The sequence below is a fragment of the Lacerta agilis genome, chromosome 9 (genome assembly GCF_009819535.1).
Source record: "Lacerta agilis isolate rLacAgi1 chromosome 9, rLacAgi1.pri, whole genome shotgun sequence".
NCBI lineage: Eukaryota > Metazoa > Chordata > Lepidosauria > Squamata > Lacertidae > Lacerta > Lacerta agilis.
Window position 1 is genome coordinate 21,611,162 of NC_046320.1, and position 12,509 is coordinate 21,623,670.

General features: G+C 42.2%; 1 protein-coding gene across 1 annotated transcript; it reads right to left on the reverse strand.

Annotated features, from left to right (window-relative positions):
- Window positions 1–1,293: 1,293 nt before the first annotated feature.
- LOC117053199 (ferritin heavy chain A-like) lies at window positions 1,294–9,110 on the reverse strand. The gene is made up of 3 exons (XM_033160776.1): window positions 9,061–9,110; window positions 8,798–8,863; window positions 1,294–1,786 (listed from the first exon to the last, which is right to left on the reverse strand). Exons 1-3 carry the CDS (start codon window positions 9,108–9,110, stop codon window positions 1,294–1,296), a joined length of 609 nt encoding a protein of 202 aa, XP_033016667.1.
- Window positions 9,111–12,509: the final 3,399 nt, after the last annotated feature.

The following is a 12,509-nucleotide window of genomic DNA, read 5'->3' on the forward strand; positions in this document are numbered from 1 at the left end:
AGTTGTATTACGTGGCCAGCCAGTAAACGATATAATGCAGACAATGTCTGTTCTTAGTTTAAGAGATATGGATGGTGCTGTGGTTAATTCATTATCTAGTTCAATAGTATAACAGCAAGTGGTTTGCCATGGTAACTTACACCGAAAGGTTCTGATCTGCCTGTGGTTCAAAAACACCCAACAAAAACCAACCCCATGACATTAAAAAAAAAAAAATCAAGAAGTATGACACATAATTATTTAGCTAAGGGGGATTTTTGCCGTTGCCTTTGTAAAATCAGTTTAAATACAACTGGAAACTTTATTATGAGTTAATAGTGAACCGAAGCTGTGTCAATCTGCTGTTAGCTTGCAGCGCCTGGCCTGAAAGCATCTGGAAGAGGGGTGGGCAACCATAGACCCAGAGGCCAAATGCATCTCTCAGAGCCTCTCTTAGGCTCTTAGGCTTCTCCCAAGGCCACCCCCCCCCCCGTTGGACCTAGCATTGCCACCTTGTTCTGGCAAAATACTGGACAGGGAGGGGCGGGGCAGTTGGTGGGAGATTCCCCCCCCCCGGTGCAGAAGTGACTTCAAAGCAATCCATTACAATCCATGGCAACCTAACAGGATGGCCCCATGCGCGCGCACGCGCACACGCACGCACACACACACACACACAAACACACACACACAATACTACAACTACCGTAATAATATTATATGTACCCCACCCATCTGACTGATTTACATGAATTTGTGGCTCTCTCTGTGCTTGGCTACCCAGAACTTAAATATATGACCTTTCACACACCCTTTCAAACACATGCATTTGGAGATGACCCCCAACTTGGCAGGGTGGGGGGACAGGAGAGAGAGAGAGGAGAGAGAGAAGACCTGAAATACAGGACAAAACTGTATCAGTACAGGGCATATCAATTTACACTGAAATGCAGGACAATCCTGTATTATACAGGACAGGTGGCAACCCTAATTGTATATCGCTGGCTGAATTTGTCTGTTTTCTGCCTTACTTATATGCTGCTGTGTTTTTGATATGATTATAGTGACTGTAATATTTGTTAATTTTTAATGGTGTTATTGTGAGCCACCTTGCGGTCGACATTATTGTTGGAAAGGCGAGAAGCAAATATCAAATCAAACAATTTAAAGGCCTCTTTACCCAGGTGGGTTCTTTCTTTCTTTCTTTCTTTCTTTCTTTCTTTCTTTCTTTCTTATTCTTGAACATACACTACACAAACTTGACTCCAAATTTTACTCTTTTTCTAAAGTGATGAGAGCTTTCAGCTGCTCCTTCTACAAAGTGAGCTTTTCAAACAGGTACTCCCCAATGCCATTCTGCGGCAGCCCCAGATGCCTCAGGTTTGTGAGGTGGTCTCCCAGCTGCTTGATGACCTTCACCTCTTCCTTCAGGTACTCAGACTCCAGGAAGTCACACAGATGATGGTCTCCCTTCTCTGTTGCGAGCTTGTGCAGATCCAGCAAGGCCTGGCTCACCTTTTTCTCCACCTGCAGGGCACTCTGCAGGGCATCCAGGCTGTTGCCCCACTCATCCTTCTCTGGCTTCTTGAGGTCCTTCAGCAAGATGCGCCCTCCTCTCTTGTTCTGGTGTTTCAGGAACTTATCTGCATGCTCCCACTTTTCTTGGGACTGCTCCTTCAGGAACTTGGCCACGTGACACAAGGCAACATAATTACGGTCAAAGCGGTAGAACATGGACAGATAAAAATAGCTAGCATATAGCTCCAAATTCACTAGCTGGTTCAAGGTAGCTTCACAGTCCGCATAGCTGTCAACCCTCCCTGCTGTTCCCCACTGCTATATACATAGCTGTCAACTCTCCCTGCTGTTTCCCAATGCTATAATAAGGGAATTTCCCGCAAAAAAGGGAAAGGTTGACAACTATGCAGTCAGCATAAAAGTTCTGGCACACCAGCTGACTCTGTCCAGAATGGGTGCTATGTAGCCAAGAAAATTGCCAGGGTCTAGTAAATGAAGGCAGGAAGGTAAGGTGACTGTGGCATGGAGGTGGGGGCTGTCCAAGTGTGGATTGCAGCTGGATTTGCCCACTTCCCTGTGAGATGGCATCCTCCCCTCACCCTGTTTCTTGGTGGGAGGCCTTTATCCTATTTGATCACCTCACGTCTTCACATTTTGCAGCAGCTTTCATCCCTCTCCAGTCCTGTCCAATATTTCTTTATTAGTTTTCCTTTACATCTAATAAAGTTTATATGTTTTTCTGCAAACCCACATCTCAAAAGCCTCAAGTCTCCTTTCTTCCATTTTGCTAAACATCTGTAGGAGCCTCTGCTCCATATGTATGCATATATGTGTGTGGGTATATTTATTTTTCAGTGCTGAAAAATATTCCTCAGGCTAGCATGTGCTTCTTCTTATGAAATTATTTATCTTTTCTAGATCTTCTGTCTTCATTTATTATGCTTCCCAAACTTGCTCACTTTGTTTCCTATCTGTGATAAAGGGATTTTTATTACTTGTCACCAGTACATTTGTTTTATGCTCATCTGCTTCTAGTCATAATTATGAAAAGCATGAAGTGCACCCAGTTCTTCTTTGTCTTAGATTTTAATCGGAGCCAAATAAGAACACAACTCCTTCCCCTTCGAAATCCACTACCCTCTCGCTGACACCTGGCTACTTCTGTTTTGGTCTTTCTCCTTCCGGCACAAATTAATACTGGGAAATTTAATTTTTTCACAACCGCTGCAGGCATTTGTACCCCTGGGAGGGTTGTGTCTGATGTGCTCTGTTACATTGCTTTGGGGACCAGAAGCCAGAGAAGAGAAATAGACCTCCAACTTTCCTCACAGTCAGGTAAACATATGGGTGGAAGAGGCTTAGAGATTTGCAGGAAGGTGGGTAGGGATTTGGAGGTGCTTAGATGGGAGGGGATTGGTGACTCACAGGGAAATAGAGAAGGGATCAGGCTTCATGGCACCCACAATTACTGTATTGGTGTTCCAGGAACTCCTCTTGTCAGCTTCTAACCTTGCTGGGTAAAGCACCCCAAGAACAGGAAGGGGGAAGGGGCATCATCCAGACTAAGCCCCTAAACCTACACTGTTCATATCCTGAACAGTCTGCCAACCCTGCAACAGAGCAAATTTTGATTCCGATTGGATCAGAATAAACAAGCTTTTTGCCAGAGGGATGACAAAGCTGATTCTGAGCCAATTGAAACTGAACTTTTCACCCGTCACTAATTTCGCCTACTCTTTTGGTATTATACATTCTAATAACTTCCTGCTTATTATATAAATTCTATGAACGATATCCAGTGTTCATCGTTAAGTAAGTCCATTGGTTTCAATAGGTCCACTCTAAGTATGACTTAAATTAGATATCACCTCTTATTTGCCAGCAAAAGTAGATGCATGGTTCATATTTGCAATGAAGGCTAATTCAGATGGAATGGCAAAGCACAGCTCCCTCCCACTGTCCCCAGTCACCTACCCTCACATGAACTGGTTCCCCTCTAAGCATCATTTGCTGTATTGTTTGAACTGGCAAACGACAGTATTTATTTATTTAAAGCATTATTATCTCATTCTTCAACTGCAAAAATTAAGTGTTTTGCCTCCTAACTGCAAATTGAAACCATGCTTTGAAGCAGGATCAAAAATTAGCCCAAACCATAGTTTGCTGGTTCAAATGTCCTCACAAAACAACTCAAAACCACAAGAAATATATGAAGGAATAAGCATGGGAGAAGGAGGGGAGAGGAAGAAGGAACCACATGAACTGAGTCAGTTAATTTCCCTTAAAACACACTTTCCCAAGAAGCAAGAGGTATTCTACAGCCAGTTATACCACTGTCCGGCTACTGCAATGATATGCTGTAATTCTTTGTCTCCTAAAACCATTAACACTATGAGCTTCCAACAAGAGGTTCCTAATTTTTCTTCCAACTTCTTTTAAACATCTTATTATTAGACCTACTATCATCTCATCCTATAAACATATCAAACTATCAGAAACCATGGATATTAGTGACCAAAGGGCTGTTGGAACAAAAAAAATTTTTTTTCTGCCGGTGAAAGGAAAACAGAGAAGGGACCAGCCCAGCCTCTTGTGGAAGGGAGTTCCACAAACTGGGAGCAGCCACTGAAAAGGCCCTTTCTTGTGTCCTTACCAAATGTGCCTGTGAAGGTGGCAGGATGGAGAGAAAAGCCTCCCCAGAAGATCTCAAAGCCCAGGCAGACTCATATGGAGAGACATGGTCCTGTGGCAGAAAACCCCACATGCAATTCTCGCCTGTCCTGCCCTGGTCTGTGTCAGTCTACCTAGAAGACACCCGTCACAGACTAATAAGTCCCAATCCCTGCAATAGGACACACAAGGATTTCTCCTTTCGTTATACAAAACAGCACTGAGTCAGGAGAACATTTACATATCATAGCAGACTTGTGCACAGCCAATTACATAGCACATCAGACTCATGCTGTACAGCCTCATTCTTTATTTACCAGCAAGGCTACTAAGAAGTCACCTCTGGCCTGGAAGAAGCATAACACCAGCTGAGTCCTGTTTTAGGAGGAGTTTAATTGGAGGGTATCCCGAGCACTTCATTCCCTTCTGGGCTGTTCAGTTGCAATTTTAATTATAAAACCCCCACTTTAGGAGCTCACAGAGATGGAGAGAATTGCCAGATCCCTCTCTCTCACTCACTCATCCTAGAATTAGCAGGAGAAAAACGTATTGTGCACCCCAAAGCTCCCAGGCAACAGGCAAGACGCATCGAGAGACAATGAGCCTGTTTCAAGGCACTTAAGTTCAACAATAGATTTTCCAACAATGCACTTAAACCTCATGCTTAACCTCAAGTTCAGTTTCCACTTCAATGTGTGGTTCCCTTTCTTCCCTGGGATTCATATAGTCTAGCATTTTTGCTTTTAGAAACTCAACCATTAGTATTGTCACCATGATGAAACCATTTCAGAGAGAGATTTCTGTTCATATATATCATTTGCTTCAGAAATCTTAGCGAGAATAGAAGTGACATAATACTTGACCCTTTTGGTATAAGGGGCTGTTCTTTGTTTGAAAGATTGGCCAACATGGTGGTGTTGAGGGTTCAAATTTTTGCAGGTCTTCTGAAAGTCACTGGATAGTCTTGGGTAAATCTCTCAGCCTTCCTTACTTTACAGGATTTTTGCAAAGGTAACATGGGATAACAGGATACATATGTAGTTTTAAAGACATATCCCTTATTGAAAAACTCTTCAGCTCCTCTGTTGTCTGAAGTGGGGATAGGTGATATTCCTAGAATCCTTAGAGTTGTGGTTCCTAAAGGAACAGAAGGAAATGGCCTAATCCCTACAATTTAATGGAAACTCTACACACTTTTTTGAATAAACCCCAGGGATGCTACAGGAACCCTAGGGCTCACATATTCCTGTATATACTTATTCAAAGAGGGAGGGAGGGAGAGAGAGACTCAAAATGTGCTTTTTTAATCATACAGAATGATGCAGATGGAGATGTTATTATGCTAATCAATCATTTCTGGAAATGCTGGAGAAAATTGACTTGCTAAGGAGGATATTGCTAAGTATGCTCTGCACATTGAAACTACTCTAATAGATAGAAGCAGCCGAAAAATACTTTGGCCCAGTTGAAATGTAGATAGGGACGGACTGAGCAGCTGATTCTGTCCCATTTCAATCTTGGTGGTGCTCAGTCATAGATCTGTCATAGAATCATATAATTGTAGAGTTTGAAGGGAGCACTAGAATCTAGTAGCTCTTTCCTCCCCCCCAAAAAAAGCTCAACAACTTTGCCCCAAACCCCCCAAAACATGGTATTGTTTCCCCCTAAAAAAAGCTCAACATCTTTGCCCTGAACCCCCCAAAACATGGCTTTCCTCCTCCCTAAAACTAGCTCAACAACTTTGACCTGAACCCCCCCACCCAAAAAAAAACCCCGAGGGTAGATCACTGGCAGTTTTTAATTCTGTGAGCAGATTGCAGTCTCTAGGGAGTTGGCCACCCCTGATCTAGTCCAACCTTCTGCAGTGCAGGAATCTTTTGGCCAACATGGGGCTTGAACCCACAACCCTGAGATTAAAAGCCTCATGCTCTACCATCTGAGCTATCCTAGAGCTGTGTGTACTATACTGTTCCATCCTGTTTCATGCAGATTTTTTGAAAGCATGCACAAAAGGTCCATATTTAAATTATATGTGTTTTGTAAAGCACTAGTTTTATGTGTGCTTTCCATGCACTGAAACTGAATTGGAAAATCAAGAGAAGTGTGTAATCTGCTCTTTTCCCAGCTGAAGAAAGGGACTAAGGATTCAAAATCACTTTGCTAGGTTGTGTTTACAAGGTCTCTTAACAGAGTCTGCCATTGTAGTTTTGCCAAGCACAGGCTAGTTTTATACCTCAGGTTACAGACCCTTCAGGTTACAGACTCAGCTAACCCAGAAATAGTACCTCAGGTTAAGAACTTTGCTTCAGGATGAGAACAGAAATCGGGCAGCGGCGGTGCGGCAGCAGTGGGAGGCCCCATTAGCAAAAGTGGTGCTTCAGGTTAAGAACGATTTCAGGTTAAGAACGGACCTCCGGAATGAATTAAGTACGTAACCAGAGGTACCACTGTATTCTAATTCAAGATGAAATAGACCATCATTAGAATTGACATCGTTATGATGTTCTTTTGGGATTGAGTTTGATGGATGATAAAAACAAATAGCGCTTTTATTTCCTCTGAAACTGATGAGCCTGCCTGAAGACTGAAGACTTTGGTGTTTTTAACAAACAGATTACTCCAATTAGGGGTTGTAAATAGGATTAAGCACATTGAAAAGACTCCTTAGCAAATCTTCATGTGGGAAGAGCAATCTGTCTTAAATGCTCATTGTGCTGTCTGTCAAGGCTTACTGGCTTTCCCCAAATCCTGCATGCAAAGATGCACAGCAACTTAATGTATAAAATATATACAACATTGTGAAGATTTTGATTTGAATTTTAACTATGAATAAATAGAACAAATGATTTCTCTTTGCTTTGCTTTATGACGGGCCTATTCTTGCTGATCTACACACCTCATCTAATAAAATTATTATTATTTATTAGATTTTTATACTGCCCTTCGTCGTAAGAACTCAGAGTGGTTCACAGAATAAAATACAGGATAAAAACAAGTAAATAATTAAAAACAAAACAGCAAAACCCATATTATTATTATTATTCACCTCTTAAACACATCAAATAATGAAATCAAATATTAAACCCACAAATAAATGAAAGAAGACAAAGATTCAACTTTCACATCAAGTGAGGTTGGCGTGGAATAAATATTTCTACGAAAAATGACTGTCTCAATATTCAGGCACTTTTCCTGCAACATTTAATGACATGGCATAACCAAATGGCAGCTAATATAGCTGATTTCAGCCTAATTCACCATACAACTCATCACATGATAAAACATTTTGGGCTGCCCAAGTTCTAATCTAGATTTCTGACATGCTAGTTTTCTATATGCAGCGCGTTTGTGTAACTTTGCGGCAAAGGGACTGGTTTTTTTTAACTGTGACTCTCTTAGTTCACATTGTGCTTTAGTCATTATCAATCCCTTGAAAATCTGCTTGGTCTTCCCATTTCTGGTTACCATTTCATTCTGTTTTTTCCCTATGCACAGAATGTACGACAAATTCCCATTCACAGCATATCTCTGCATAGAAATAGTGCTTCCTGTCAAACAAGGACTTCTTGTTTATTGCCCAGTTCAGCGCAAGGCCTGTCATCACTATGGTACATCTCTTGTTTAGAACTGGTAGTGTTTTAGGTAGGGAAGAATCAAAGAACGATAGTAAAGAGTTAGGTACTGCTGCAATCTGGCCTTGTGAGCCAGAGAAAAGCTTTGAGTTGAAGCAGATCTGTGCGTGAATTTCCCATTTCTCTGTAGTCTCTTTTGCACTCTGGGAAATCGTCCTTTGTTGCTGTTGTTCAGTTGTTCAGTCGTGTCTGACTCTTCGTGACCCCATGGACCAGAGCACTCCAGGCATGCCTATCTTTCACTGCCTCCCGCAGTTTAGCCAAACTCATGCTAGTCGCTTCGAGAACACTGTCCAACCATCTCATCCTCTGTCGTCCCCTTCTCCTTGTGCTCTCCATCTTTCCCAACATCAGGGTCTTTTCCATGGAGTCTTCTCTTCACATGAGGTGGCCAAAGTATTGGAGCCTCAACTTCAGGATCTGTCCTTCCAGTGAGCACTCAGGGCTGATTTCTTTAAGGATGGATAAGTTTGATCTTTTTGCAGTCCATGGGACTCTCAAGAGGGGAAATTGTCCTAGCAGCCACCAAACCCTTTGGGCCATGTCTGGGCAACATCCCAATGCAGCGATTCCTGGCCCAAAGCTGATTCCACTAGCAGTACATCACCTTCTCTGAAAATCAGAACAGCACAATCCTAAAAGTGTCTGCTCAGCCGGAAATCTTATTGAATTTAGTGGGATTTACTACCAGATCACTAGGATTAGGATTGCAGCGTTCTTGCAAGGTGTCTTCCTGTTAGGTTTACATGCATCCAATAGCAGAATCCAAAATGCCCCATAATAATAAAACTGCAAGATAGTCATTAATCTCTTATATACTTCCCTTCATACTATTTTACAATATTCCCTTTTTGAACAATATTTTTGGTTGCATACAACATCATTCTGTCTGAGCATGTGGCTATCTTCGACAAACAGCACAAAATCTCTTGCCTTAAATAACTCAGTCTGCTTGCTGCAAATTAATTGACAGTTTTATTGTCTTCATGCGTGTTGACCTTTGGAGAACTCTGGAAAGCAACTTAAGGAAAGCAATGTCTTGGATGCTGAAAACATCCTGGTGCCTGAGAAGGAACCACAACTAAGGTTCCTTCCACATGTCCTTGAGTAGAATAAGGTAAATAATATCCAGGCTGGCTACATTATATTGTCACAATGTCACATGAAGCAGCAAATACCCCCCCCCCAAAAAAAGAAACCACCCTTCTGTCTCAAAAGTTTGGGAAGCACTGGTATAGGAAAATTCAGGCCAGTGACGCACCACAATGTACATTTGAAGAAAATACGATTTATATCAGTCTTCCCCGACATGCTGCCTTCCGGATATTTTGGACTATAATTCCCATCATCCTGACCTTGGGCCAACCTGGCTGAAGCTGATAGGAGTTGTGGTCCAAAACATCTGGAAGGTACCAGTTGGAGAAAAGCCAATCTGCATATACTGTCTTCCGCATTCAGAACCAGCTGCAAGCCAAGCTTGGTTAGCAGTTTGCAAACTTCCTCCTCCTGATCTTCTCATTGGCTTCAGTGAAAGAGCAGCCATAACAACAACAACAACAACAACAACAACAACAACAACAACAACAACAACAACAACAACAATTATTATTATTATTATTATTATTATTATTATTATTATTATTATTATTATTATTATTATTTGTACCCCGCCCATCTGGCTGGATTTCCCCCACTCTGGGCGGCTTCCAATAAAAATCAAATACATTAAAATATCACACATTAAAAGCTTCCCTTCAGATATTTTCTGAATGTCAGGTAGTTGTTTATTCCCTTGACCTCTGATGGGAGGGTGTTCCACAGGGCGGGTGCCACTACCGAGAAGGCCCTCTGCCTGGTTCCCTGTAGCTTTGCTTCTCGCATTGAGGGAACCGCCAGAAGGCCCTCGGCGCTGGATCTCAGTGTCCGGGCTGTATGATGGGGGTGGAGATGCTCCTTCAGGTATACAGGACCGAGGCCATTTAGGGCTTTAAAGGTCAGCACCAACACTTTGAATTGTGCTCGGAAACGTACTGGGAGCCAATGTAGATCTCTCAGGACCAGTGTTATGTGGTCCCGGCAGCCACTCCCAGTCACCAGTCTAGCTGCCGCATTCTGGATTAATTGCAGTTGCCGGGTCACCTTCAAAGGTAGCCCCACGTAGAGCGCATTGCAGTAGTCCAAGCGGGAGATAACCAGAGCATGCACCACTCTGGTGAGACAGTCCGCGGGAGAAGAAATGGCATGTTGACACCTCTGAGTGTCATTTTTGGGAGTCATCATTTGACATTTTGGTGAGGAGTGGAAGATTCTCTGTGTGCGCCCCGTCCCCCCCTTCATGTCCTTGTGAGAGGTATGCCTGTCTGATTGTCACATTACAACAAATGGGATTTGTCGTTCTGTAGAAGCTTCTACCACACCCCTCAACAAGTTCCCAACAAGTTTACAGCACCTTCAGCCTCTTGCTTTTCCAATTCAAAAGAGCTCAGGTATCCAAACTTGAAAAACAACACATTGTTAAGAGCCCTTACAGTCAGTCAGATTAGACAATAACATATGTCTGCTTAATTCATACTTTTAATTAAAAAGCTTCTCTGAAAGCATCTTCAGAGTTTCCATGAAAAACTGATGGCAGGTTTCTTTTGCTTTTGCAGAAAGAAAGAAAGGGTGGATTGTACTTTGAATGAGGCCTGCGTCTAAAAAGCCAACAAAGACAGTAAGTGTATGGGTTCTGAAGGAAGTAACAACCTAGCGATGTTACAGCTGTGTGTATTGAGAGAAAACAAAAATTCCTGGCTAAATGCCCCTATTTTCTTGGTTTCCAGGGGCAGTTTCACCAATTTCCCAGTGGCCCATCTGTGAAGGACAGAACTGCAGGCAACAACGCTCAATATACAAGCACCCTTTCATATAGACAGGCTAAGAACTTTCCGTTTGATGGCTGCGTGCTGGAAGAGACTGAGAAGCTCATTCAAAGATTTTCTTTCTTAAAAAAGAAAGAAAGAAAACAGCTGCCATCTTGCACAGCAGAAGGGCCTTTAGTGGAATCCAGTTTCAAGACACTGTACATCACACACCCATGCCCTAAGATCAGGGGAAATAAGCAACTTCAAGAATAAAGAAATGTGAAGAACAATGAGTTCAGGAAGCAAACATGGTTGCTGGTGAGGGACAAAGCTTTTATGCACAGGTTTCACGGTGGGAACTTAGAATCACACAACTGAAAGCTGTAGGAATTCAAGTGCATTAATGCTGGCCTTTTATTGGCTGGTTGGCTTGCTTGTTTGTTTCAGTATATTGTGGGAATTATTCTAGAGGGGCAGATTAAACGCATGTATAAAATGTTACGGTTATCTAAGATAACTTATCTGTGTCAGCAGGTAGAATATGCAGTTGAACGTCCAAATCTCCGTTTGTATAAAAGGATTTTGGTCATGATGACCACAGCAGATGGTCGGGTGCGCCTAGTTTTTCATGTCCTTTTTAGGTATTACCAACATGTTACAACTGTTACAAATTCTGTTGATAATGGCTGGCTGTGTTTTGGAGAACAAATATAAGTGTTCTTTCTGAGTCTGCTGACAGCTGTGTTTTGGTGCCTTAAGATGGTACAGCTCCAACTGTCATCTTTCCCACTTTTTGGGGGGATGTGTGTGCACACCATACATTTAACGAACACCCCACCCAAAGAATCCTGGCAACTGTAGTTTGCCACTCACAGAGCTACAATTCCCAGCACCCTTAACAAGCTACAGTTCTCAGGATTCTTTGGAATGGAGATGATGTGCTTTAAATGTACGGTATAGTGTATATGCAGCTGCAGATGTTTTAAAAATACCCATTTACTTAGAACCAGCCCAATACATGTTGCATGCTGAAGCAAAGGAGATTTGTCAACTGAACTATTAATAGTTTTGTTTGCAGCTAATACAGTTATATGAAGGAATTATACATATTGTTTAGCATTTTTAATATTTTAAATGTACATGTTATGTATGTATTTATGTTATGTAATTAGATATTTTGTCCACTGCTTGGATATTTTTACAAACAACTGGTCCACACATTTCCAAGTAGGTAAATAATCAAAAGACTGTAGTGCCCAAATTCTTGCAATAGGCACAGTATCAAATTCTCAATTATCTTGAACGCAAAAGCAACATGTGGCTGTTGCAGGAAGGAGTTGCGGCCGAAAGCACAACCCCGCTCCACCTTCAACAGGAGTATTGAACCCTACTCACAAGTAACAATGCATTAACAGGGCTCAATACTCCAGCACTTCAAAACATTGCTTCAGAATATAAGACACTAATGAAGATGCCTCCGTGTGAGAACTTATACTTCATCTCTTTCATCAGTTGCAAAATGATCTTACGCTGTTCAATATTATCGCTCAAAGAAACCATTTCTTATTCAATCAGTGTTCTGCATTGAAGGAAAGTTCCAGGAAACCTAATGTCTCATCCTAATCCATAGCAGAGAAGACAACTATATGCATTTTAACTGTGTTCACTGAACACAGATGGCAAGGAAGCAGGCTCATGTTCATTGGCCTTATCATCTCTTTACCAGTGCCTTTCCGAGCACAATTCAAAGTGTTGGTGCTGACCTTTAAAGCCCTAAACGGCCTCTGCCCAGTGTACCTGAAGGAGTGCCTCCACCTTCATCATTCAGCCCAGATACTGAGGTCCAGCTCTGAGGGCCTTCTGGCAG